At 43.9% G+C, this 24,201-nt stretch overlaps 1 protein-coding gene across 1 annotated transcript in view; it reads right to left on the bottom strand.

Moving 5' to 3' along the window:
• The window catches only part of LOC126278976 (ATP-binding cassette subfamily G member 4), a 183,965-nt gene extending 181,218 nt beyond the window's left edge, over nucleotides 1–2,747 (bottom strand). Inside the window, exon 1 of the mRNA XM_049979271.1 lies at nucleotides 1,825–2,747. Coding sequence (XP_049835228.1) covers nucleotides 1,825–2,017 — 193 coding nt within the window. The 5' untranslated portion in view covers nucleotides 2,018–2,747. The remainder of the gene's footprint in view (nucleotides 1–1,824) is intronic.
• Nucleotides 2,748–24,201: the final 21,454 nt, after the last annotated feature.

Genomic DNA, 24,201 nt, shown 5'->3' with positions numbered 1-24,201 from the left:
TAGATAGTAGATGTATATACGTTTTGATGACTGAGTTTGCGAGTGCGCAAATATGGGACAAAAATGACCGTAGCGTTTGATTACATTTACTTATGAACTTCTTAAAACGCCAAGGGCTGGTTGACTTTGCCGGCCGGTGTGGCCGAGCGGTTCTAAGCGCTTCAGTCTGGACCCACGCGACCGCCAAGGTCGCAGTTCGATTCCTGCCTCGGGCGTGGATGTGAGTGAAATCCTTAGGTTAGTTAGGTTTAAGTAGTTCTAAGTCTAGGGGACTGATGACCTCAGATGTTACTTTCCATAGTGCTCAGAGCCATTTGAACCATTTGATCGTAGACTTTAGTAGTTGACGGAAATTTCAACTCGATACCTCTACCCACTGCTGAGAAAAAGGGGTCTTAACAGGCGGACAGGCAGTCGGACAACGAAGTGATCGTATCAGGCTCCCTTTTTAACGGCTGAGGTACGGAGTCCTACAGAATTATTTGGAAATTAGAAGATGCGGACATTTCTGTCATGCCCTTCGCTATTCGCAATCTACCCATCAAAACCTATAGGATACTCATTGCTGGCCCGTAATCATGAAATTTGGATAGATACAAGGTCTCGCGGTACAAGTGAACGAAAAAAATCTGAAAATCGTTTATTTGTCATAGTATCACACGAAAAATATTAATTTGTCATTTGTTATCTGACCTCAAACTTGAAAGTTTCCCGGGGGTTCAAAATGGCTCTGAGCACTATGAGACATAACATCTGAGGTCATCAGCCCCTAGAACGTAGAACTACTTAAACCTAACTAACCTAAGGACATCCACACATCCATGCCCGAGGCAGGATTCGAACCTGCGACCGTAGCAGTAGCGCGGTTCCTGATTGAAGCGCCTAGAACCGCTGGGCCACCTCAGCCGGGTTTCCCGAGGGTCTTGGAATTCCTGGGATAGATATCTTGGCAGAATCATTGTCGGCAATAGGCAGAAACAGTTGAGACTGTCGATTTCCGGGATGGATGAATTGTCTATATACATAATTTTGTGTCGAAAAATCAGAGCGTGAGTCCTTACTCTCACCTTGCCAGTTGTTTCGTTTTGCTGATTTAATACTTTGAAATGCATGCAATCATCAAGGAAGCGGTTTGGAAGGAAGGTAAAAGTTTGACATCTTTTGCCGTCTGTGATGTAACGAGGAAGGATGGGAGATTGGGGTTTAACGTCTCGTCGACGACCGGATGTTTAGTTAGGGAATAGTAACTCTAGCTGAAGAAAAGAAATCGCCGTGTCCTTGACTTAGCACCCAAGTCGATCTTAGCTTCGGTCTGAATAGAATAGAAAAAAAAGTGTGAAATCTTATGGGACTCAATTGCTAAGCTCATCAGTCCCTAAGCTAACACACTACTTAACCTAAATTTTCCTAAGAACAAACACACACACCGATGGCCGAGGGAGGATTCGAACCTCCGCCGGGACCAGCCGCACAATCCATGACTGCACCGCCAAAGGCCGCTCGGCTAATCCCGCACAGGGTTTAGAATAGCCATAGAAAAACCTACATCAGGACGGTGGGACGGGAATTTGAACCTTCCAGTGTCTGATACGCCACCTCGCTCGCTGTCAGTGATGGAACACTTGCTCAGGGACGCGATGTGAAAGCTGCCAAAACCTCTTGGAGGCATTCACCAAATTTAGAGGAACCACAGTAAAAGAAATCGAATCTAGACGCACCGACGGGTATTGGAATCCCGCTCGTCCAGAATCCACTGCCTCACTCACGTCACGGCGTCAGTGCCAAACTTTCACCAGTCGCCGCACGAGGAGCGCCAACACTGACCTTTGCGAAAGCCGAGCGACGCGGTGTAGCCGACGTTGTCGAAGCGTATGTCGACGGGCGGCTTGGTGGGCAGGCGCGTGAAGACCTCGTTGGGCAGCCGGCTGGTGTCCCTCTTGAGCTCCCTCTTGCGGGCCGGCACCACCTGCGTCGCCTCCTGCGGCTGCGGCTCGCTGCTGATGACGGACAGCTCCATGGCGGCGGCGGCGCGGCGACTGTGTGTGGGGACCGCGGCGGCCGTCCGGCCCGCACTGCTCAGCCCGGCCCGCGGACTTTGCGCGACCGGTCTCCGCCGGCGGCGAGTGGTGGGGGGCGGCGGTGGCCGCGTAGCGAGGTACCAGCCGGGCACCGGTAGCAGCACGGCGCACAGTGCCGTCAGGTGCCGCAAAGCCGGCCAAGAGACCAAAGCGCCACGAACTGGGCCGAAATGCAGCACTCGGGTCGCTCGTTACGGATCCGAAGTCAAAATCAGGACTCTCCTCTGAACCTATTTAATATAACTACACAACTGGCCAATAAAATTGCTATACCATGAAGATGACGTGCTACAGACGCGAAATTTAACCGACAGGAAGAAGATGCTATGATATGCAAATGATTAGCTTTTCAGAGCATTCACACAAGGTTGGCGCCGGTGGCGACACCTACAACGTGCTGATATGAGCAAATTTTCCTACCGATTTCTCATACACAAAAAGCCGTTGACAGGCGTTGCCTGATGAAACGTTGTTGTGATGCCTCGCGTAAGGAGGAGAAATGCGTACCATCACTTTGATACAGGTCGGATTGTAGCCTATCGCGATTGCGTTTTTTCGTATCGCGACATTGATGCACGCGTTGGTCGAGACCCAGTGACTGTTAGCAGAATATGGTATCGGTGGGTTCAGCAGGGTAATACGGAACGCCGTTCTGGATCCCAACGGCCTGACAGGCATCTTATCCACGTGGCTGCAACGGATCGTGCAGCCACGTCTCGATCCCTGAGTCAGCAGATGGGGACGTTTGCAGCAGCCTGGACTAACAGCTCGGAGTCCATGGCTGCGGTTACCCTTGACGCTGCATCACAGACAGGAGCGCCTGCGATGGTGTACTCAAAGAGGAACCTGGGTGCACGAATGGCAAAATGTCATTTTTTCGGGTGAATCCAGGTTCTGTTTACAGCATTATGATGGCCGTATCCGTGTTTGGCAACACCGCTGTGAACGCACACTGGAAGCGTGTATTGGTCATCGCCATACTGGCATATCACCCGGCGTGATGGTATGGGGTGCCTTTGGTTACACGTCTCTCTCATCTGTTGTTCGCATTGACAGCACTTTGAACAGTGGAAGTTACATTTCAGATGTGTTACGACCCGTGGCTCTACCCTTCATTTGATGCGTGCGAAACCCTACATTTCAGCAGGATAATTCACGACCGCATGTTGCAGGTCCTGTAGTTGCCTTACTGGACACAGAAAATGTTCGACTGCTACCCTGGCCAGCACATCCTCCAGTTCTCTCCATTGAAAACGTCTGGTCAATGGTAGCCGAGCAACTGGCTCGTCACAATAAGCGAGTCACTACTCTTGATGAACTGTGGTGTCGTGTTGAAGCTGCATGGGCAGCTGTACCTATACACGCCATCCAAGTTCTGTTTGACTCAATTCCCAGGCGTATCAAGGCCGTTATTACGGCCAGAGGTGGATGTTCTGGGTGCTGATTTTTCAGAATCTATGCACCCAAATTGGGTGAACATGTAATCACACGTCAGTTCCAGTATAATATATTCGTCCAATGAATACCCGTTTATCATCTGCATTTCTTCTTGGTGCAGCAATTTTAATGGCTAGTAGTGTAGTTCCAATTTTGACCACCAGGTGCAAGTATGGCGCTGTGAATGCATGGAAGACGAATGGAGATGTTTCTGTATCTAGTGGATCAGGAACGGGACGCGGACAGAAAAAGTCAAACTAGTGAGAAAGGCAAGATACTGATTTTATTATTAACCGCTTCTTACACTGGAAACGCCGAGGAGGTGTTGTGAAGCGCCAGATTTGAGTCCGGTGACCAAAGTTGGAACTAATTTTGCTCCAGCTTAAATCGGTTCGGCATTAACACATTTGCATGTCTATCAAGTTCTGCAGCCATACTATAATTATAGCGCACACAACACCTCTGAGAGTAGCTGCACTTTCATTACAACCATCCAGTACAACGGCTTGGTTAAACGTTTATGCATAGTCATCAGACGAATACTCCGGTTCACATATTGTTTATTCAACAGACCGCCGTAAATACTGTTATATGTGGTGCAATAAGGCTTATGAGAGCAACAACTTTGAATTTTTTCGAGGTAATGCAAGCAAACTAGAAATAAACGGAATAGATGTTAACAGTAAAAGTTTGACTCTCGAACATTTTCTTGCGAAATTTTCCGAATCTTTTTAATAAAATTATTGGTAGACTTAAGTGTCTACAGATATCTGCCCTATCAGCAATACCGATGAATTTATTATGTATGAACCTTGAATTAATACAATATGTACCGAAGTTGTAGAACTACTCACGTAGCTGTATGGAATAGCGAGCTGTCTGCTTTTAATCGCCTAAAGATTACTGCATACCGTTGGAGAACAGTTCAGAGATGGTGGTTCAATCAGCATGAGAATGCACCCTACAAAGCAACTCCAATGAAGCACAGTTTGAGAACACTAGAATTTGTAAGATGGATTGACCTGCCCAGAGTCCCGAGGTTAACCCAATGAAAGACATCGACTCTCTGCAGATCGCAGCTCCCAACATCGCTACTATGTTTGGTTTCGGCTCTTGAGGAATAATTGGCTGACATTCTTCCACGACATTTCTACCCCTCATTGAAAGTGTCCCCAGCAGATTTCAAGCCTTCCACTAATAGGTGTCCTGATATTCGTGATTTGATAGTGTATGTTTTGATTTATTTTTACTTTTTCATCATTTTTTTCTAATCATTTTGTATGTTAACTGTAAATCTAATTAGAAGAGGGCAAAGTTAAATAAGGTGCGTAAACCTACGTATATAAAATTTTGGAGTGATTAGAGGAGATAAGAAGAAGTACTGCTTTTATGTGACAAAAGGTCACAAGTGCACCGCTTCCCCGCTTATGGTCCCTGAAGATTTACACTGAAGTGATGTCCAGAGGCGGTTAGACTGCATTGTGATAAATATTGTGTCAGATAATAATACACACCTGGCATTGGATGCTAATAATTGTCTAACGCACTCAAAGTAAACAGGTGTTTCACGAACAATGGCTGCAATTTAGTCAAACGGTCAGCCAGCTCTTCCCGGTTACCAAACGCTTCAGCTCTCCTCGCAAAAAGAAATTCGACGCATTGGTGTTGGAGATAGTTAGACTGTGGAATCCTCGGTAGTGAGAGTGGGAGAGCGTGGTGGCCACGATACTGGTCGAACCCTTCCTAATAGGATACTTAGGAGAAACCTGTATAAATGTTCTTCCACATAAATGACAGAGTGTGCTGGGGTCCGTCATGCTAGGACCACAGTCGTTGCCTTACTGCTTGCGGGGCATTCTCTACAGTATTTTATGGAGAGAGATATGGTACCTTTATCCACCGAGCGTGGTAGGTACAAGATACGAAACAATCGGATGAGCGTGAACAATTCCAGTCCACACTTTTACGGTAAATTTCTGTTGATACCAGACCACATGAATTGTCTTAGAAGTTTCGATGGTTATTTGGCTGTTGAATATTCCTTCCCTTTACAATGTGTTGCAGACACCATTAACAGGATACTATCCGCTGGCGAAAGTCATCATCTGATAGGTCTTATACCATCAGATACTTGAACGGATGCATGCCCGTCTCATGCAAGACGTTCGACGTATTGGTGTTGGAGATACACTCCTGGAAATGGAAAAAAGAACACATTGACACCGGTGTGTCAGACCCACCATACTTGCTCCGGACACTGCGAGAGGGCTGTACAAGAAATGATCACACGCACGGCACAGCGGACACACCAGGAACCGCGGTGATGGCCGTCGAATGGCGCTAGCTGCGCAGCATTTGTGCACCGCCGCCGTCAGTGTCAGCCAGTTTGCCGTGGCATATGGAGCTCCATCGCAGTCTTTAGCACGGGTAGCATGCCGCGACAGCGTGGACGTGAACCGTATGTGCAGTTGACGGACTTTGAGCGAGGGCGTACAGTGGGCATGAGGGAGGCCGGGTGGAGGTACCGCAGAATTGCTCAACACGTGGGGCGTGAGGTCTCCACAGTACATCGATGTTGTCGCCAGTGGTCGGCGGAAGGTGCACGTGCCCGTCGACCTAGGACCGGACCGCAGCGACGCACGGATGCACGCCAAGACCGTAGGATCCTACGCAGTGCCGTAGGGAACCGCAACGCCACTTCCCAGCAAATTAGGGACACTGTTGCTCCTGGGGTATCGGCGAGGACCATTCGCAACCGTCTCCATGAAGCTGGGCTACGATCCCGCACACCGTTAGGCCGTCTTCCGCTCACGCCCCAACATCGTGCAGCCCGCCTCCGGTGGTGTCGCGACAGGCGTGAATGGAGAGACGAATGGAGACGTGTCGTCTTCAGCGATGAGAGTCGCTTCTGCCTTGGTGCCAATGATGGTCGTATGCGTGTTTGGTGCCGTGCCGGTGAGCGCCACAATCAGGACTGCATACGACCGAGGCACACAGGGCCAACACCCGGCATCATGGTGTGGGGAGCGATCTCCTTCACTGGCCGTACACCTCTGGTGATCGTCGAGGGGACATTGAATAGTGCACGGTACATCCAAACCGTCATCGAACCCATCGTTCTACCATTCCTAGACCGGCAAGGGAACTTGCTGTTTCAACAGGACAATACACGTCCGCATGTATCCTGTGCCACTCAACGTGCTCTAGAAGGTGTAAGTCAACTACCCTGGACAGCAAGATCTCCGGATCTGTCCCCCATTGAGCATGTTTGGGACTGGATGAAGTGTCGTCTCACGCGGTCTGCACGTCCAGCACGAACGCTGGTCCAACTGAGGCGCCAGGTGGAAATGGCATGGCAAGCCGTTCCACAGGACTACATCCAGCATCTCTACGATCGTCTCCATGGGAGAATAGCAGCCTGCATTGCTGCGAAAGGTGGATATACACTGTACTAGTGCCGACATTGTGCATGCTCTGTTGCCTGTGTCTCTGTGCCTGTGGTTCTGTCAGTATGATCATATGATGTATCTGACCCCAGGAATGTGTCAATAAAGTTTCCCCTTCCTGGGACAATGAATTCACGGTGTTCTTATTTCAATTTCCAGGAGTGTATTTAGTTAGACAGTGGAAAGTGTGCTCTAGTAGGGATAAGGCTGAAAAATTCGCACACTACGAGGTCTACTAGCTTCCCATTAGTGTCTGGTCTAACGGATACTATTTGACGAAGACACCCATCAAGTATTTGAAGTGTGGCATGATTTGTTAATTTTCTCCCCGGAAAGCGTTCTGCACGTAGATAATTTTAAAATTAGGGCAGCCACAGTGAAATAGTTATACATGATTGACTGACTAATTAATACAGTACAACTGCTATTTAAATGAAATGCAGGTGTTAAAACTATTAAAATATAAAATGGAATGAAAAGTCCAGTAGTCCGCTGCAGCTGTATTTATTCAGGCCTCTCAAAGACCCACACAACCCGTTTCGCAGCTTTTAAGTTGCACCTTCTGGTGTATAAAAATACTGCGTCATATGGTACAGAAAGTTGTTACAGAATGCCGCAGAGTAACAGCTGGCGTGGCTAGGCAAAGTTCTCTGCCATCTCAGCCTTCCTCAATCAATAAAAATCATCACTAACGATGAATCTCCAGTCTGTGTTAAAAACAAGAACTGTCATTACTTTACCGATTAAAATATGTTCCAGTGGGCCTACTTCAAACAACAGACCACGCCTCTAATAAATGTTATACAGCAACGGATTGGTTCCAGAGACTGACACGCTTATATGTGTTGTCACCATCATAATAGGTTGGTGACAAACGTACATAAACGTGTCAGCTTCCCTACCAAATACTTTTCTGCATATCATTTATGGGGATCATCGTCTGTTGCTTGACATAGGTCCACGGGAACGTATTTTAATCAATGAAGTGAAGACCGTGATATTAACGCAGACCGGACATTCATCATTGATGACGGATTTTATCAGTTGAGGAAGTCTAAGAACTTTTTGCCGAGACACGCCAACTGTTACTCTGGGGCACTCTGTAATAACTCTATGTATCACATCAAATAGCATTTACATGCACCAGGAGACGCAAATTAAAAGCTGCGAAACCGGCTCAAATGGTTCAAATGGCTCTGAGCACTATGGCACTCAACTTCTGAGCTCATCAGTCCCCTAGAACGTAGAACTACTTAAACCTAACTAACCTAAGGACATCGCACACAACCATGCCCGAGGCAGGATTCGAACCTGCGACCGTAGCGGTCGCGCGGCACCAGACTGTAGCGCCTAGAACCGCTCGGCCACTCCGCCGGCGAATTTTTGTCAGTCATTGCTGCGAAAGGTGGATATACACTGTACTAGTGCCGACATTGTGCATGCTCTGTTGCCTGTGTCTATGTGCCTGTGGTTCTGTCAGTGTGATCATGTGATGTATCTGACTCTAGGAATGTGTCAATAAAGTTTCCCCTTCCTGGGACAATAAATTCACGGTGTTCTTATTTCAATTTCCAGGAGTGTATTTGATACTAGTAGTCTTCTCTTGACCAGGAATGCCCTTTACGCCAGTGGTAGTTTAACTTTTTAATATCCACCCTGATCCGCCCATCATTGGTTATTTTGTCGGGTACGTAGCATAATTCCTGAACTTCGTCTACTTCTTGGTCCTCCATATTCGCTGTTCTCATTTCTGGTACTTCCCATTAATTTCATCTTTGTTCGATTTACTCTCAATCCACATACTGTACTCATTAGACTGTTCACTCCATTCAACAAATCCTGTAATTCTTCTTCACTGCGGATAGCAGTGCCATCAACGATTTTTATCATTGATATCTCCTCGCCGGAATTTTGATCCCTCTCTTCAACCTTTCTTTTACATCCGTCCTTGTTTCTTCGATGTATTGATTGAACAGTAGGGGTGAAAGACCACATTTAATATCATAAACCGCTGTTAATCCTAGCATATTAGTCTTAGTCTTCCACTCTTACTGGTCCCTCTTGATTCTTGTACATATCATATATTACCCGTTTTTCTCTATAGTTAATTCTTCTTCTCAGAATTTCGAATGTCTTCTTCATTTTACATCATCAAACGCTTTTTCCAGGTCAACAAATCCTAAGAAGGTCTTATGATTTTGTTTTCAGTCTTGCTGCTATTATCAACAGCAACGTTAAAATTGCTACTCTGGTGCCTTTATCTTTCCTTTCTTTACGATTCCTTTGTTTATTATTCTTGTCAGCAACTTATATGCGGAAGCATGAGTTCTTAAGCTGACTGTGCGGTAATTCTCGCCCTTGTCGGGACTTGCTGGCTTCGGAGTTGTGTGGAAGATGTTTTCCTGAAAGTCTGATTATATACTGCCAGTCTTACACATTCTACACACCACCGTGAATAATCCTTTCGTTGCCACTTCCACGAAAGGTTTAAAAAGTTTCTGTGGAATGTTATTTATACCTTCTGGCGTATTCGAACTTGAGTTATTCAAAGCTCTTTTAAATTCCGTTTTTAATACTCGTTCCCGTATCTCTTCCATGTTGACTCCTGTTTCTTCTGCTATGACGTTGTCACACATTTCTTACATCTCGTAGAAGCTATGAATGTACTCTTCCCCCTATCCGTTCTCCTCTTTGCATGTAGCAGTGGAATTGCTGTTGCATCTTAATGCTACTGCCCTTGCCTTTGATTTCACCGAGAGTTGTTCGTCTTTTCTATATTATGCGGAAGCAGTCCTTTCGATAATCATTTCGTTTTCTTTTCTTCCTATTTTTCATACATCTGTTGCGCCTTAGGTTCCGTGTCTTCCCTACTTATTCCTCACCTAAGTGATTTGTATTTCAGTATTCCTGAATTTCCCTGCACTTGTTTGTACTTCCTACTTTCCGCGATCAACTGAATTATTTCTTCTGATATCCATGGTTTCCTCGCAGTTACCTTTCTTGTAATGATGCTTTCCTCTGTGATTGCCTTTTTAGAGATGTTTATTGCTCTTCAACTGAACTGCCTACTGAGCTATCTATGGCCTCAGAGAACTGCAAGCGTCTTTCTTCATTTCTTAAATATTTCTTGTGCACTGATTCTTCCTGATCAGTCTCTTAAACCTCAGCTACCTTATATCATTACTAAATTGTAATCTGAGTCTATATCTGCTACTGGGTATCCCTTACAATCCAGTATCTGATTTCGGAATCTCTGCCTGACCATTATATAATGTAACTGGAATCTTTTCTTCTCTCCTGGCCTGTTCCATATGTACCTCCGTCTCTTGCGATTCGTGATCAGAGTATTATGGCTCGTCTATCTCATCCCTCGTTCCTGCTGCAAGCCCATATTCCCCCGCGCACCTTTCTTTTACTCCCTCCCCTACAACCGTATTCGAATCCACTATCTTTACTATATTTTCGTCTTCCTCCGCGTACTAAATAACTCGTTCAATATCATATACTTTCTCTACCTTTTCATCCTCTGCTCGCGACGTCGACTTGTATACATGGACTATCGTTGTCGATTTGCTGTCGATTCTGATGAGAACAACCCTGTAACTGGACTGTTCGCAGTAACTCACTCTCTGCCCCTTCCTTCTATTCATAGCGATTCCTACTCACGTAATACATTTTCTGCTGATGTTTATATTATGCTATACTCATCTGCCATAGAAATTTTTTTCTTCTCTCCATTTCACTTCACTGACCCCCAGTATGTCTAGACTGAGTGTCAGCATTTCCATTTTCAGTATTTCTAGCTTTCCCACAACTCGTAGAAAGCTACGACATCGTGCAGCCCGCCTCCAGTGGTGTCGCGACAGGCGTGAATAGAGGGATGAATGGAGACGTGTCGTCTTCAGCGATGAGAGTCGCTTCTTCCTTGCGTCGTATGCGTGTTTGGCGCCGTGCAGGTGAGCGCCACAATCATGACTGCATACGACCAAGGCACACAGGGCCAACACCCGGCATCATGATGTGGGGAGCGATCTCCTACACTGGCCGTACACCTCTGGTGATCGTCGAGGGGACACTGTATAGTGCACGGTACATCCAAACCGTCATCGAACCCATCGTTCTACCATTCCTAGACCGGCAAGGGAACTTGCTGTTGCAACAGGACAATGCACGTCCACATGTATCCCGTGCCACCCAACGTGCTCTAGAAGGTGTAACTCAACTACCCTGGCCAGTAAGATCTCCGGATCTGTCCCCCATTGAGCATGTTTGGGACTGGATGAAGCGTCGTCTCACGCGGTCTGCACGTCCAGCACGAATGCTGGTCCAACTGAGGCGCCAGGTGGAAATGGCATGGCAAGCCGTTCCACAGGACTACATCCAGCATCTCTACAATCGTCTCCATGGGAGAATATCAGCCTGCATTGCTGCGAAAGGTGGATATACACTGTACTAGTGCCGACATTGTGCATGTTCTGTTGCCTGTGTCTATGAGCCTGTGGTTCTGTCAGTGTGACCATGTGATGTATCTGACCCCAGGAATGTGTCAATAAAGTTTCCCCTTCCTGGGACAATGAATTCACGGTGTTCTTATTTCAATTTCCAGGAGTGTATACTGACGTGAGGTCTGGAACGTGACAAGGAATGAGAATTCAGAAAGCGGACGTCATTAGTTTGATACTTAACTTTAATCAATTAATGATGAACGTCGCTCTTGACGGTACATGATTCACAATATTATCTGTCCACAATACATTCTTGAAGTAATTATATGGCGCCTTGCTAGGTCGTAGCAAATGACGTAGCTGAAGGCTGTGCCAAACTGTGGTCCCTGCAAATGAGAGCGTATGTAGACAGTGAACCATCGCTAGCAGAGTCGGCTGTACAACCGGGGCGAATGCTAGGGAGTCTCTCTAGACTAGACCTGCCGTGTGGCGGCGCTCGGTCTGAAATCACTGATAGTGGCGACACGCGGGTCCGACGTATACTAACGGACCGCGGCCGATTTAAAGGCCACCACCTAGCAAGTGTGGTGTCTGGCGGTTACACCACAACTCTACCACTTAAACATTTGGGGTTACACTCATCTGGTATGAGACAGTCCCGTGGAGGGAGGAGCGGGATCCACTGGGGGCCAAACCGCACAATAATCCTGGGTTCGGTGTGGGGTGGCGGTGAGGTGGGTGGAGTGCTGTGACCTGATGTGGGGTTGTGTACCACTGAGGGTTACGGCAGGATGAAGCCTCTCCGTCGTTTCTAGGTCCCCAGTTTAATACGCAATACGCAAATGTCAGTGCCGAGATAGGGTAAAACAAAAATTCCCACAATGATCACAGATTGTCAAGGTAACAATGTCAGTGAAACAATTCAAGCCCTGACACGGATAATTAGAATTACTATTATTACTCAACGGATCATAACACCGAACTCCTCAATAAGTCGTGAACATGGATACTGTGTTCAAGAGAAAACATCAAACTGCACTTAAAACAACTTCAGGGTAGTCACATCTGCAGGTATAGAGGCCAGAAAGGATGTTCAAATAAAACGACGTGATCGCAGGAAAATCACCTTAAAACCTTCTGCACTATACTTCAGCATTTATTTTTACATATGGTCCAAGTTTCATTGAGCTATGTTAGTTGACAGTGACACATCTAAAATTACTTTCGGCCTTAAGTTCCACACACGAGAGTAATTGCGTTGGAAAAGCACGTGTTGCATCAAACGTAGCAGCGGAAAAAAGAGCAATAAGCATTGAATGTTGGCCTGAAGGACGTAGCGTAATAACTGAGTCCACGTCTGACAGCATAAATTCTCCCATTTGGAAATAAGTGAACGAGGTCAACATAGCAACAGCTGTCAACGGCTCCCAAGCGCCTAAGCCCCCAGATAGCCCATAAGACACGGCAAGTACTACCGATTCCGGCCAAATCGACGACCACTTCCCGAGGTACTTGCTAATCTCGTATTGCCTTCATCTGTCTCCAGTGCCACCTCGAGCTCAAGTTGCAACAGATGGTCAAAGACCAAAACAGAGAGCAAGGATCGATATCTGGAGAGCTGCTAGGCTCACCTCGACCATCAAGACTATCATGTTCGACACTGTTCCGAGGTGAATTCCGTGTTCGCACCTCCCGCCTTGTCAGAGTACGTCCCAGCATTGTCGAACATAATCGTTTTGAAGGTCCAGCCGTTATAGTGTGTGTGGAAGCGTAATGTTGCATCGATGTACTGACCTACAAATCTTCGAATACGGTACAGTCACCAGTCTACGTTATTGGGAAACTGTGTTTCTTACCTATGTGCGTCTTTCAGGGGTACACCCAGCCCCGATTACAGTGCACGGTCCTATCAAACAACACAGGTGAAGGAGCTCTTGGAACGAGAGGATTTTCGTCGAATGGACTGGCGTTCTCGTTCTCCCGACATATGTCCCATCAGGGACATGTGGGAAACGTTGACGAGACGTATTGCAGCTTGTCCACATGTATCAACGACCAACCAGCACTTGAAACCTCGCTGGTTGAAGAATGGAATGCCCACCACAAGAACTCCTCACCAACCTTTTGGTCAGCACGGGAGAACTTTGCAGAGCATGTGCTGATCTCCGTGGCGATCACACTACCTACGAGGGTCACTTCAAAATAAATGCACGCTATTTTTGTAAAAATACAGTTTTCATTCTGCTTGTGTGAAAGTTTTACAGTGTGTAGATACATCCTTCCCGCTTGTTTTCAAACTTAGTTCAACCTGTTCCCGTGAGTGGTGCCGTCACAGCATGTCTTCAAGGTGGCTGCTACACTTGACGTTCGTCAGAAGCAACATACTGTCATAGAATTCCTGCTATGTGAAAACGAGACAGCGGGAAACATCCACAAGAGATTGAAAAAGGTGATGGAAATGCTGCTGTCGATCGCAGTACACTTAGTCGGTGGGCAAGCAGGTTACGTGATGAACGCGGGCACGGCAATATTGAGGATTGTCCTCGCAGCGGCAAGCCTCGTACTGCACACACTCCAGGCAATGTTCAGGGAGTTAACGAATTGGTGACTGCTGACAGATGCATCACATTGAAGGAATGTTACGCTGCGTTGGGATAGGGGAAGGAAGTGTTTGCAGAGTACAGAAAGTGTTGGCGTTAAAAAAGGTTTGTGCCAGGTTGGTTCCCACTATGTTGACAGTGGCTCACAAAGAAATAAGAAAAACGGTGTGCAGCGAACTTTTGGAACAGTACGAGAATGGTAGAGATGAATTTCCTGGAAGAATTGTGTCAGGTGATGAGACATGGCTCCATCATTTTTCGCCAGAGGCGAAGAGGCAATCAGTGGAGTGGAATCATGCTAATTCACCCATGAAAAAAAATTCAAAACCACATCTTCTGCTGGAAAAGTTATGGCTACGGTGTTTTTCCATTCCGAAGAACTCTTGCTTGTGGACATCGTGCCAAGTGGAACCACGATAAATTCTTATGCATACGTGACGACACTGAAGAAACTTCAAGCTCGACTGAGTCGTGTTCGACTATATCGTCGAAAGTAGGATAATTTGCTGTTGCACGACAATGCACGGCCACATGTCAGTCCAAAAATCATGGAAACGGCACAAAAGTCGGATGGACAACACTGAAACACCCGCATTACAGTCCTGACCTGGCTCTATGTGACTATCATCTCTTTGTGACACTGGAAGACTCTCTTCGTGGAACATGGTTTGAAGATGATGACTCCCTTGTGGACGCTGCCAAACAGTGGCTCCAACACGTTGGTCCAGAATTTTACCATGCACGTATACAGACACTGGTTCCAAGATGGCGTAAGGCATTGAGAGGGATGGAAATTATGTGGAGAAACGAAAATATTGTTCCTAAAGGATGTATCTACACACTGTAGAACTTTCAAACATTTAGAATAAAAGATGGATTTAAAAAACTAGTGTGCATTTCTTTTGGAGAGACCCTCGTATTAAGAATCATGTTCCATCTTTTGTAATGTGCAGTCATAAATTATGGTGAATTCAGTGTAATTATTTTCTTTGAATAAAAGTGCCATTTCTGTTCGTCTCATTGCGTACCTATTTCACATACCTTCTGTACTGTAGCATTTATTTTTATGTGTGGTCCAAGTGTCATCCAGCTTTGTCAGTGGACACTGACACATCATGCGAAAATTACTTTCGGCCTTATGTTTCACACACCAGTGTAACTGCGTTGGAAATCCACGTGTTGCATCATACGTGGCAGCGGAAACAAAAGAAAAAAAAAACACTGAACCCTTGCCCGAAGGAAGCAGCGTAAAAAACTTCCTAGCCGGGAAGACCTGCACGTGTGACATTCGTGTTACGTAAGAAACGTGTTTCTTTCAATCTCCTAAAACAAAATTACAAATTTATGTAAGTAAGTTATTTTCACGTTTTATATGATTAAACTAAAATGATCACAATAACTTCATAGACTAAAACTTATACTAGAAGTCGCGCTTGAGACTCACTGGAGGGATTTCGACGTGAAAAGACGTTGCGAATTGGTTCTAGCGAGGGAAAATTACACCAGAGATATCGATTACGCAAAGAGCCCATTGTAAATGTTGGGCATTACATGAGCAGATGTTTCCGGAACCAATTTGAAACCAGAAATGGAATAGGATGACGGATTCTGCACGGTGATTTGCGAGCTGCTCCAACTATTGTGCGAAATTATATGAGTAAAAAGTACGTTGTAACTGACTTATGTGTGAAATTAACTTCTGTTGGCATAAATTAATAACCCTCTTGGCCGGTGACAGTTCCTAATTGTTGCTGCCCATAATAGTTTTAATAAACTGCTTAGAAGATGAAATGCAACATAAATTAAAAGCATTATTCCTTCAAGAAACTGTTTGAGGTCCATGAACGCCATAATTTACTAAATTCTGTACTTTGTGTGTGACATTTTACGTCACATTGCACTAGCTTTGTATTATAATAGTTCTTTGTCATATGAAAATGAGCTACACAATGATGATTATTAGTAAATTCCTCAGTTAGCAAATTCCTCAGAGTGTCAATGATTTAAAACCGTTAAACTTGCGGATTAACAGAAGCCTTCGATACCACTTTGTCAACGCACAACCAAACATTCATCTTTCAATCTAAAATCTAAGACAGACATTGGCTACACCACATACATTGTAACTGAAGCACAGTGATGAAACTGTTTAAGTTACATGATGTGTATGAACTGGCACGAAAACAGTAAACTAGATCTGTATCTTGATGAATCCTGCACTTTTGTGAATTTTTACTACTTGAGAGAAATTTAGGAATCGAGCCTCTCCAAAATGCAGGATTTGTATGCTGCAACGTAAGTAATGTATTTCATACACGAATTTTAGTCTTTTATAAAATACAATACGCTGTAAATAAGCTGACAAAGGGAAGGACAAACGAGTGGTTTTGTTACAGCAGCCGATACCGAACGTCGGATTTGATTCGTTACGAAATTATGTTGTGTATGACACACGCGCAGACCGAGAGAACAAAACAGTATTTGCTTTGCTTCTATTTTCCTATTTGAAATGTGGTTTGTGGTGACGGGCTAATCTGTACGTAGCCTGAGTTCTTGGTTAGACTGAAAGATGACAGTCTGGTTGAGAGTTGCCAAGGTCAATGGTTATGAATACAAATGCTTAGCTGTTTTGACACCGAGGTCTAGGTTAGCTTGAAAGGTGATTGTTTTGTCGTGAGTTGGTGAAGCAGTATCGAAGGTTTCAAACAGTCACCTTTTACACCGGCATCTACACTCGGCAAGCCACCTTATGTTGTCGCCGCTCCCCCATTTCCTGCTCTACTCGCGAATGCTCCGCTGGAAAAAGGACTCTGACCTGGAAACTCTCTAGTGTATTGATTCTCTTTTCGCGACTAAAATAAAAACAGGTTTCAGAATAGTCTCAGATCAGGGTAGGGGACACAGAATCAAGAAAATTTTTCCACCTAATCGCAGGTGGAAAACATAATTATGTGGAATTACAGTCACAAAAAACAGCCAATCAGCGACGTGCGTTGGAAGTCAATGTCTATTAAGGGCTAGTCGCGAGAGGTTTTGTGCTCTGGTTTCAACCAGCGGAGGACCCAACGTGAGCGAGTTTCAGTTTCATAAAAACTCAATCACTTGTGAATGATGCTGTACGCCGTTACGTGAGAATAACGTAGGGCACTTCTCAAATCATAAATTGTCATGCGACCAACTTCACGCCTGATCCGTTGCACACGTTGCAACGTGTAATTACCGAAACACTGTACAGAGCGGCCAGGACGCTTGCTGCTTTTGATACTTTTCTCGTCCTTTATTTGATTTCAGTATGCAGCTGAGCCAATCTATCCGTGAAATGTAGTTCTACCATGATCTCCTGTCTCAATAATCGGATTTGAATGCATGACTTGTGGTTAATCATCTTTTCTTAATAAATAAATTCAAACGTCGAGTTCACCAACCTGAAAAAAGGTCGCGCTTGACTTTCTCTTATCTTTTATGTATGATCTAGCTGTCGTTAACGAGACTGCGGTCGATGGTATATCGCTGTCAGTCACCAGTTTCAGTGGGTTGACAATAGTACATGGGATATCGCACGACGTGATACATGGATACTCCGTGGCATGTTTGATTAGATTGTGAACTAAACAGGAGAGCAAAGTACAGAATGTGTTTGTTCCTTCAAGAATTCGAAGAACAGCAATATCGGTATTAATCCGTGATATTATAAATAGATTTCCTTCCCTTGTTAACTTCTGCGATATCAACATTGACATCAAATACCGTCACACTTAATTCTCTGGAAAAATACGCTCAGAACCACGAAGTGAGATAAGAGTACAAAGGCTAGCATACAGCATGTTCTGCAGACACGGAGTCAGCGATTATCTGTCGACTTCGATAAGCTGACGTCTTGCCCAGTGCGAGTTGTACTCATAACCACTAGACTGGACAACACATTCGTCTCTAGAACCACCACAAATAGAGGTTTACTACGACAATAAGCTGTATTTATAAGTTGCAGTTGTTTGCTATAAAGTGTTGTAGTTAAACTAATACCTCCACAATCTATTAAATGAATGAGAAAAATTAATGAACTCTTAAATAAAAAAACGTTCATTAGGTATTGAAGATTCGGTCTTAAATCTGACAAACTTCGTAAAACTCACATGAAAAGCACCTCAGATGTGGCGAACCGATTCGACTCGTATTTGGCAGATCGCTTGTGCACAACCGGAAATGAAAGATTAAGACATTTCGGCTCGAAACTTCCCCATTTTGGAGAAAACTATGCCTAAACTTCATGGCGTGCAATTGATCCAGAATTGACGGGACCGATAGATAACTGAAAACTGAGCGTTCTTCATTAAAACGTATGGAGTCCGTGAACGCATATTTTCCTAGAAATCGAGGAAAAAACTTTTTCGACTGCCGCTTATGCATCCATTAAGCAAGGGCTGTTCAACGAAAGCGCCGCTGACGCAGCGACTAAATCATCTGCCTGGGAAGTAAAGAATCTGCCTTCGATTCTTCGATTCTCAATGGTATTCTGTATTTTTTTCCACTGTATTTTTGCCTTTCGAATTTGGTAGGCATAGGAGGGTTAAAAAGGCAAGTAAATCAATAGAGAATAATAACACGGTAATAAAATAAATATCTCACACGACTTGTGGTAAAGAATTAAAAATTTTATCTTGCTAGATTTACAACGTCTCTTCCACTCATTCTGTTACAAGACCTCAATTTCCTTCGAACAAGTAGATAGATGGTGCCTGTCAGATATAATCGAAGCTCCAAGAACATCTAATAAAACCAATCTTCGCGCAACTACCAGGATGTGCTGAAAAGTATTTCCTCCGAATGTTTTTAATGCGAAAACAAAGCTTTTTAAATAAACCTAAAATTACCCACATTCTATATCTTTATTCTTGATGTCTACAGATTTATTTCTCAACACAATCACCTTGACGAGGAACACATTTCTCCAAAAGCAGTACCAGTTTGTGAATACCGTCCTGTTGAATGTTTTGATTTGGTGGACGGAGCCACAGCCTCACCTCTGCTCCCACCGCTTCATCACTACGAAACTGAAGTACTCGAAGATATTACTTAATGGGAGTTAGAATGGGAAATTTTTTCACATTTTCGGATTCTTATCTCATTATAAAATTTGAAATTTTCCAAATAAAATGATACATATATCACTTATAAACTCACATGGGAAGTATTTTATTTTATTTTTTAAATATAATGTACAGCGGCTGAAAATTTTGACGTGTATTACTTCAATATCTAATAAAATCGGTAATTTTTTATATAGAAGGCTGTGAATTGCTGTGTTATAAATGTTAGATTACGTGTTTGTATTGGTAGCACTGTCAAAAATAGTATCGTACGTTTCATAATACATACACGCGTTGAATGTCGAAGTGCTAACGTTTTTCCGAGGAAAATTAATGAATAGATTGGTAAAACTCGCAAAAAGGAAAGTATGACGCCAAAACGAAGTGTTTTTAAGAAACGTGGGTTTCATGGTAATAGATTTTCGAATAAAGAGAAAAATTGTGATCAGCATGTGGCGTGAGAAGTTACAGACAGTGAATACTCGTCAATATCTAGAGGAACACCCATTAGTGCCTCGAAGATTAAAATAAAACATTGTGATATAAAGTTTTTTCAAAACGAAAGTGTTGTACATGGGAGGTAAGGATATATTCTGATAGATTTACACATCCTAACAATTGTGTTAGCTGAATGTTGATGTAGTAAAGTATAAGGGGTCCAGTTAGTTTAGGTGATGGAGACTCAAAAGCATGTAACAGTGTAGTAGCTGCCGAGCGTTATGGTGTGAAGATTACCTAAAAACTGTAATGTGTTGGTCATGTCCAGAGGTGGATGGGCACCATGTTAGGAAGCTGAAACACAGTTTGAGAAACAAGAGACAATGAGATGGTAAAACCATAAGAGGCAGGTTGACAGACAAAATGATTGATGAATTACAGCAGTATAGTGGGGCCGCCATTAGAAATAATACTGAGGATTTGTTGAAAATAAGCAGGTAATGTGGGCTACCTTCTTCCATAGTCTGTCAACTGATGGGTAACGAGTACACCACCTTTGCCCCACTGGACCTGATTCATGGTGCAATTACCGCATTGCCCAGCACTCAAACAGTTCATACAGCCTCAAACATTCATGCCAGCAGCAATCATGGATGTCATAAAACCTATTTACAGAGACCTCGGAAATCCTGAGTTACTGAAGAAGTGTCTGCATGGTCAGACTCAAAATCCCAATGACTCGTTCAATAATCTTATAGGGACTCGCTCAAAAAAAAATGTTTTTGTTGGAATGAAGACAATAAAGTGGGGGGAGGGGGCGATGATGCAGTTATTGCTTTTAATGATGGCAACATTGATAGGGTGAAAGTGCTACAGCGTATGGGAATTAATCCTGGATCAGACTGCATCAGAGAACTTTAACAGATGGACAAGGTTCGCATTGATAAAGCACAGTATGCTGCACAGTTGGCCTCTAAGGAGTCCAGAAATAAGAAAAAAAACGTAGAAAAAGATCAAGAGGATGATATGCAGTATGCTGCAGGGTGCTTCTGTGCGACTAAAAATAAAAAAAAATGAATCATATATCAAGTGAGTTACAGTTTTCTGAAACTTTAGAAGCCGCTCATGAAAATTTACATTTTATGTTGCTTTTTTCCTTAAAACTCAGAAACCACTTCGAGAAGAGTATTCAAACATTCAGGGAGTAATAACGTACATATCTTGAGTTTACTGAACTAAAAGAAGAACATAATGTTATGTATAATTAAAATTATTTAGGATAATATACAAAAGAAGTACATAAAATTTTAACCGTGTAGTTAAAAATTTGTATTTCGGAAAGCAGTGGCTGAAATGCAAATATTGTAGTTCAGTAGACTGAGAACATAGATTGTAATGTCCTGCAGAAGTTTCATGTCAGTGGCTACAGTGGTTCCTGAAATACAGGGAAGCCAAATCTTTAAATTTTACATTGTCGGCATAGGACGGTCCAACTCCCTTAAAAGTTTTGGAAACAGATGAATATCGAGTGGGGCAGAGTATCCAAGGCGTCGGATTGTTACAGATGTCGCGGCGCTCTTGTGTGCCCTTGCATTGTAATACTGGAAGAGAGTGGTCCAAGTGAGAAAAATCTCTTCGAATTCGTGCTTTCAATTTTCTGAGCTCTATCTCACCGACCTAGTTACAATACACAGCGTCAGTTTCACGCTACGATTTTTAGCGTTCTAGGGGCAGAGGGTTATAACTTGCGTCAGAGAAGTGGGAAAATCGACCAAATAATACCCATTACATGTTATACGTCAACCGATACTGAGAACAGATTAAAAATACGGTGGTATTACTTTTCAGCACGCCCTCTTACATCGTTTCGAAGATTCAGAGCAAAACAAACTTGGTTTACATTCAAAAATATTTCTTTTATAGTGCAGACCACGCATATGATAATATTGTTTGAAAAATCTGTGCAGAAAGTTGGTCATGAATTATGTTGTGAATCATTATTGCATCCGGTCGGTTGAGCAGTTCCCGTTGGGTTTCCAGAAGCAGTAATACATAACTGACTGACAATTCATACAGTACAACAGGTGTTTCAAAACGTGTTAAAACTATTAAAATATAAAACTTAATAAAGAAGAGGAGTTTGTGCCACAACTTGACAAGAAGAAGGGACCGGTTGTTAGCACATGTTCTGAAGCATCAAGGGATCACAAATTTAACTTTGGAGGGGAGCGTGAAGGGTAAAAATCGTAGAGGGAGACCAAGAGATGAATACACTAAGCAGATTCAGAAGGATGTAGGTTGCAGTAAGTACATTTGAGATCCATGTTTCGAAAAGTTGCTAACAGATGGTGCTGTGCGCTGTGCCGCTCGTACAGTATCAATGTGCGAAATTAAACTCGTCCTCTGCAAACAGTGTTTGCAGTCACAATACAATCATTTCGAAATCTCTTCCATACGGAGTACGGAGGTGGCACAAACGAACAACGAAATTTGCCGTCACGTCCTGCAGTGTTTCACTGGAAATGGATTCATCATACGCACGAACCACTTGGTGCCTGGATGATCGTCCAAAGCTAGCTGCATTACGACAACTTGTTTCAAAAATGGGACGTAAAGGTCACTAGTGGTTGTTCCTCGCATGAAAACAGGACCAATACTGCCTCTGCTGCGTAACGCAGCCGAAACGATAACTTAGGGAGAATGCAGTGATTTCGCTTCACACAAATGGAGATTTTAGGAACCCCAAAATCACAATTTTTGTTTATTCACGACTCCATTTAGGTGGGAGTGTGGTTCATCTGTCAAACGGATGCAGCCAACACCGTATACTTCGTTAAACCATTGTAGGAATCTGGTTAGAAAAGTCAGCCTTCTCTCTCACAGTTCGTACAGGTGACCTGGTGGCTTTAGCTTTTGAATGGAAACATGTGTAGGCTCTTTCTCAATATTTTCTTCATGATGGCACGCTTATAACAGTCTCCACTGCAGTTTTCCGATTGATTTACTAGGACTTTGCTGAATGAATGCAGAACTGTGGCCCACAAAAAAAGGGCTCTGAGCACTATGTGACTAAACATCTGAGGTCATCAGTCCCCTAGAACTTACAACTACTTAAACCTAACTAACCTAAGAACTTCACACACATCCATGCCCGAGGCAGGATTCGAACCTGCGACCGCAGCGGCCGCGCAGTTCCAGAATGTAGCGCCTAGAACCGCTCGGCCACTGCGGCCGGCTGTGGCCAACATTCCGCGCTAGATCGTGAATCAAGCTGCCGGTCCTTTGGAATTTGGCGATGAGGATGGTTTCGGATCGTGTCATTATGGAACATTATATGGTGTTTGAAACTGCGCCTTGTTCTCAGTAGGACTGTGTCGTAACCAATGGTATTCTAGCACTATAAAAACACTTTGTTCAATGGAATACCTGATTTCAACCTCCTCTTTCGGTACGCTAACCTCCTTTCACGTTTCAACCGTGGATCTGATAGCTCTGAGCTGCGGTAGACTATTTACAGGCATTGCGATTGAAGTGCCATCTGTTAGGACCTTTTCGAACTATTTCGAAACTTATGTATAAAAATCGTACAGCTTTCACTGTAAACATACCGTTTGTTATACTATTCTATCGGTATTAGTTTTCGAGATATTTAGTTTTAAAACGAGAGACAACCAGTATAAGCACGTGAAAACCTTAGGACTCGGTTTTCCAGACGCTGTGATGTGCCGTGTTGGATTGCGTTAGTTTGTGTACACTACCCTGTGAAAGAGTTAGTTTTACTCCCATATGCCATAACGTGGGTCGAATGCTTCTCTTCGTAACAGTCTTACTCGGAGTTGATTCCATACGACGAGGCTTAAAATGTTAATCCTTTATTAATCCAAGTCGTTAGAGAAATATATTTTTCCACTTTATTATTATTATCCCCTATTGCTTTTCTTACCGTATCAATCCTCCTATTCCTACAAATGAAAAAAGAACAGATGCAATCGGGAATCGAAGACAGATTCTTTTGTTCCCAGTCAGATGCCTTAGTCGCTGTGTCAAAGGCGCTTTCGTTTAGCGTGCCTACCTTATTGATACATGACCAGTGGAAAAAGTTTCTTTCCTCGATTTCTAGAAACATATGCAGTTGCGGACTCTATATATGTGGACGAAAAGTGTGCAGTACGCATCCCGCAAAGAACAATGACACAAGCCGAAAATCGGCATCATTAGTTTATACGTGGAAGTGTCCCAAAGTGCACACAAAATGCAATGGAGTTCACTTGTAACTGTACTTACTTTAAATTTAAATTAAAGTTATAAGATTTCAGTATAGTTTATTAGAATGAATTATTTAAGTCGAGTTTCCTCAGGTATTCCATTTTTGACTTACGTCATTGATCTTGTCGGGGTGCTAATTTTGAATAATCTATTGGTCCCGTCAATTCTGCCTATTGCGTGTCATGAACGTAGGGGCAGTTTTCTCAAGAATGAGAATGTCGGGCTGAAGCGTCTTACTGTTAGACTCTTCCGTTTCAAGTTGTACACAGGCGACCTGCTAAATATAAGCCGAATTCGTTGTCAGTAGTCTCTAAAAGTCTCTAAAGTGTTGTGTTTCAGTTCACACCGTTGGCTACAGAGATGTGGCATAACTCCTTAGATATACCTACATACTGCTTCTGCAT

This window comes from Schistocerca gregaria, chromosome 6, assembly GCF_023897955.1.
Source record: "Schistocerca gregaria isolate iqSchGreg1 chromosome 6, iqSchGreg1.2, whole genome shotgun sequence".
NCBI classification, from domain to species: Eukaryota; Metazoa; Arthropoda; class Insecta; order Orthoptera; family Acrididae; genus Schistocerca; species Schistocerca gregaria.
The sequence above is the reverse complement of the archived record's forward strand: the minus strand, read 5'-3'. Positions and strand labels throughout refer to the sequence as shown.